Source organism: Teleopsis dalmanni, unplaced genomic scaffold (genome assembly GCF_002237135.1).
Source record: "Teleopsis dalmanni isolate 2A unplaced genomic scaffold, ASM223713v2 unscaffolded_contig_0883, whole genome shotgun sequence".
Taxonomy (NCBI): Eukaryota; Metazoa; Arthropoda; class Insecta; order Diptera; family Diopsidae; genus Teleopsis; species Teleopsis dalmanni.
In genome coordinates, this window is record NW_024032265.1 from 6377 (window position 1) to 10664 (window position 4288).

General features: G+C 40.3%; 1 protein-coding gene across 1 annotated transcript; it reads left to right on the forward strand.

The window, feature by feature from the left end:
* Window positions 1-2345: 2345 nt before the first annotated feature.
* Window positions 2346-3048, forward strand: LOC119663784 (the record flags this gene model as incomplete). The annotated part of the gene is made up of 1 exon (XM_038073386.1): window positions 2346-3048. A coding segment is annotated over exon 1 (703 nt), but the record flags the coding sequence as incomplete, so codon positions are not given.
* Window positions 3049-4288: the final 1240 nt, after the last annotated feature.

Sequence of the window (4288 nt, forward strand, 5' to 3'; positions counted from 1 at the left end):
AGCGAAAAAATGAAGGAAATAGTTGACACATTATTCCCGACACATGAGGTGCTCCCAAGCAGATCAGATGATCTCCTGAGAGAAATGCCGCCACTATTTACTCTACAAGAGCTTTTTGCAGCTGCTAGCGCGCTAAAAAATAATAAAGCTCCGGGGCTAGATGGAATACCGGCTGAGATACTAAAAGTGATTGCAAATGAACGACCACATGTACTACTAGAAATGTACAATGCTTGTTTAATGGAAGGCAACTTTCCGGAAATTTGGAAGAAGCAGAAACTAACTTTAATTAGTAAGGGTAAAGGCGACCCAGAACGTGCTGAAGCATACCGACCACTCTGCATGCTCGACACCGCTGGAAAACTCCTTGAAAGACTGATCAAGCCTCGACTTACAACAGCAATCGAATCAGCAGGTGGCTTGTCACCGAGACAGCACGGTTTCAGGACAGGACGCTGCACGCTAGGTGCAATAGAAGATATAGTTACGGCAGTAAAGGCTGCACAGACTGGTAACCACTATTCGAGAAACATTGTCTTGCTTGCAACACTTGACGTACGAAACGCGTTCAATAGTGTAAGATGGGCTGATATTCTCAATACACTGGAAAACAAGTTTAGAGTACCACGCTACCTGATGGATATAATAGCTAGTTATTTGAAAAATCGCGTGCTAGTCTACGACACCCACGACGGACCAAAAGAAAAACAAATCACATCAGGAGCAGCGCAAGGATCAGTTCTCGGACCTGAGCTGTGGAATGATAATTACAATGGTATCTTAGAGCTGGAAATGCCGGATGATACACAACTGGTGGCATTTGCAGATGATGTTGCAGCAGTGATAAAGGCAAGAAATATAGAAGAAGCGCAACGAAAGCTAACCATGGTAATGATACGAACACAGGAATGGTTAGAGGATCACGGACTCAAACTCGCCGCGGAGAAAACAGAGTTGATCTTTCTCACAAGAAAGCATATACAGCTAGAAGTCGAAATGCGAGTATGCGACAAAACTTTAATGTCACAAAAAACAGTCAAATATTTAGGCCTTCGACTGGACTCCAGACTAACATTCTGGGCTCAGATTGAAGAAGCGGCATCTAAAGCGGGCAAAGCTACAGCAGCATTGAGCAGACTTATGGCAAACATAAGGGGACCCACACAGAGTAAAAGACAGCTCCTCATGGCTACGGTAAATTCCATTCTTCTATACGGAAGCGAAATATGGGCAGACGCACTACAAGCAGAATACCGAAGAAGAGCGTTAGCGTCAGTGCAGCGAACAGCAGCTCTAAGGATATGTTCAGCGTATCACACCGTTTCAGAAGCAGCGGTTCTCGTGATTACTGGAAATATTCCTATTGACCTACAGGCTCAAGAGCGAAAAACATGTTGGCAGGCAAAACGAATGGGAAACAACAACACCGACAAGCAGTTGGTAAGACGCAGAACCATTGCAGTATGGCAGCAACGCTGGGACTCAGATAGCCGTGGACGATGGACTGCAAGGCTTATCCCAGATCTAAAAACCTGGCTAGCAAGAGACTTTGGCGAGGTTAACTACTACCTCACTCAGTTTCTGTCGGGACATGGATACTTTAACAGCTATCTCTATCGCATGCGCAAAGTAGAGTCACCAAATTGCATATATTGCGGAACGGAGGATGATACCGCAGAACACACATTCTTTGAGTGCAATAAGTGGTTGCCCGAACGAGAAGCACTTGCAATGCAAGTTGGTACCTTCACTCCCAGGACGGTAACGGGAAAAATGATCGAAAACATAACAAACTGGGATCGCGTAAAAATGTTTACTGAAAAGATCCTGAGATTGAAAAAAGTAGACCTTGACAGAAGACAACTGGAGTAAAACAGATGAATCACACAAAGACGAAGGATAAGGTTAATCACCTGCAGCAGATGCGGGGCCTGGACGCAGGTCACACCGATGGAAGTCTTAGATGACTAATAGAGACCCTACCTTGAAGTAATACTAACGTAGTCCCGGGGTAGGACAAGGTCTCTAGGAATGAGGGGGAGTTGGTTTAGTCCGTGCAATGTGGAAATGCTTACTCGAAGCGTATAGTACTTCTGGCGGCTCTAGACATTAGGAATGCGTTCAACAGCCTACAATGGACCGATGTGATCAACGCCCTTGAAGGACGCTTTAATACACCGATGTACTTGATGCGAATGATCCGCAGCTACCTTAGCGATAGAGAGCTTCTCTATCACACAAGCAGTGGTACAAAAACTAAGAAGATCACCTCCGGAGCAGCGCAGGGCTCCGTTCTTGGCCCTGATCTATGGAATGCGAGCTACGATAAAATATTCTCCATTGAAATGCCGGACAACGTACACCTAGTAGGCTTTGCCGATGATGTAGCCGCAGTCATCACAGCACGAAATGTAACCGAAGCACAGCTCAGACTAAATCAGGTCATGCTACGCACGATGGAATGGATGGATGACCGCGGTCTAAAGCTAGCAACTGAGAAGACAGAACTCATTATATTAACGAAGCAGCAAATACCCTTGGAAATTGAAATGCGGGTATGGAACTCCACCATTAAAACGTCCAAGGAAATGAAATATCTGGGCATCCAGCTGGACTCCAGGATGTCGTTTTGGGCCCAGATAAAACATGCAGGTGAAAAGGCTTCAAAGGCCTCAGCGTCCTTAAGCAAGCTAATGGCAAACGTTGGCGGCCCAACAGAAGACAAGCGAAAACTGCTAATGACAGTTGTGAACGCGATTCTACTCTACGGTTCTGAAGTATGGTCTAATGCATTACACATTAACCAGAAGCGAAATGCGCTCGAAAAAATCCAGAGAACAACGGCACTCAGGGTAGCATCTGCATACCGTACGGTTTCAGGTGCGGCGGTCCTTGTTATAAGCAGCTCAATACCCATCGACCTCATGGCCATGGAACGGAGGCAAGCATGGTTAAGCCGCCAAAGCAACGAAAACAGCAGCGTAGCCACAAATTATCGGGAACACACAATGATAGAGTGGCAAAGTCGGTGGACTAACGAAACTAGTGGTAGGTGGACTGCAAGACTAATCCCGGACTTAGTCGCCTGGACCACAAGGAAGTTCGGCGAGGTAAACTATTACCTGACACAATTCTTCTCCGGGCACGGGTACTTCGGCAAATATCTGTACCGGATGAATATTCGAGAGGAGCAGAGTTGCATCTATGGCGATGCTGATGTCGACGATGTAGAACACACGTTTTTTGAATGCAATCAATGGTTAATCGAGAGAACCAACCTGCAAGCACAGATAGGCGGGATTTGGACCCCGGAAAATGTAGTACCCTTACTACTAGCAAGTGAAAACAACTGGAACGTGGTGGCGAGGCACGTGGAGGCAGTACTTCGCGCAAAAAAGAGGCGCCTGGACGCAGGTACAACAGCAACGACGTAAGATTATATCTTACAATCAGGATGTGCATGACCTGAAGCAATACCTAGTGGTGGTTCCGGGTCATGTACTTCATCCTGGAAAGGGGAGTTTTTTAGCATGTCAGCGATTAGCGCGAACCGTGCACTACCCACAGAAAGACGTTTTTTGCGGGTGTGTGTAGACATTTTTTGTTCCCCAGCCTCGAAATAAAAAAAAAAAAAAATTATTATTATTATTATTATTATTAATTATTTATTATTTTATTATTATTATTATTCTTTTATTATTAATATTATTCTTTCATTTTTAATATTATTCTATTATTATTATTATTATTATTATTAATTATCTATTACTGTTATTATTTTGTCATTATTATTATTAGTCTATTATTATTATTATTATAATTATTACTATTTTTTATTATTCTATTGCTATTATAATCTTATTATATGTATTATAATTATAATTATTATATTTATTAGTTATTATTAATTAGTTATTATAATTATATAATATAATTATTATAATCTATTATTATTATTCTATCGTTATTATTATTCTATTATTATTATTATTCAATTACTATTATTATTCTATTATTTTTATTATTCTATTATTACTATTTTATAGTTATTATTATTATTCTATTATTATTATTATTCTATTGTTATTATTATTATTTTATTGTTTTTATTATTCTTTCACTATTATTATTATTCAATTATTATGATAATTCTTTTATTATTATTCTATTATTATTATTACTATTATTTTTAATATAATATACTATTATTATTAATCTATTATTGTTATTATCTTATCATTATTATTATTATTCAATTATTATTATTCCATTATTATTATCACAATTT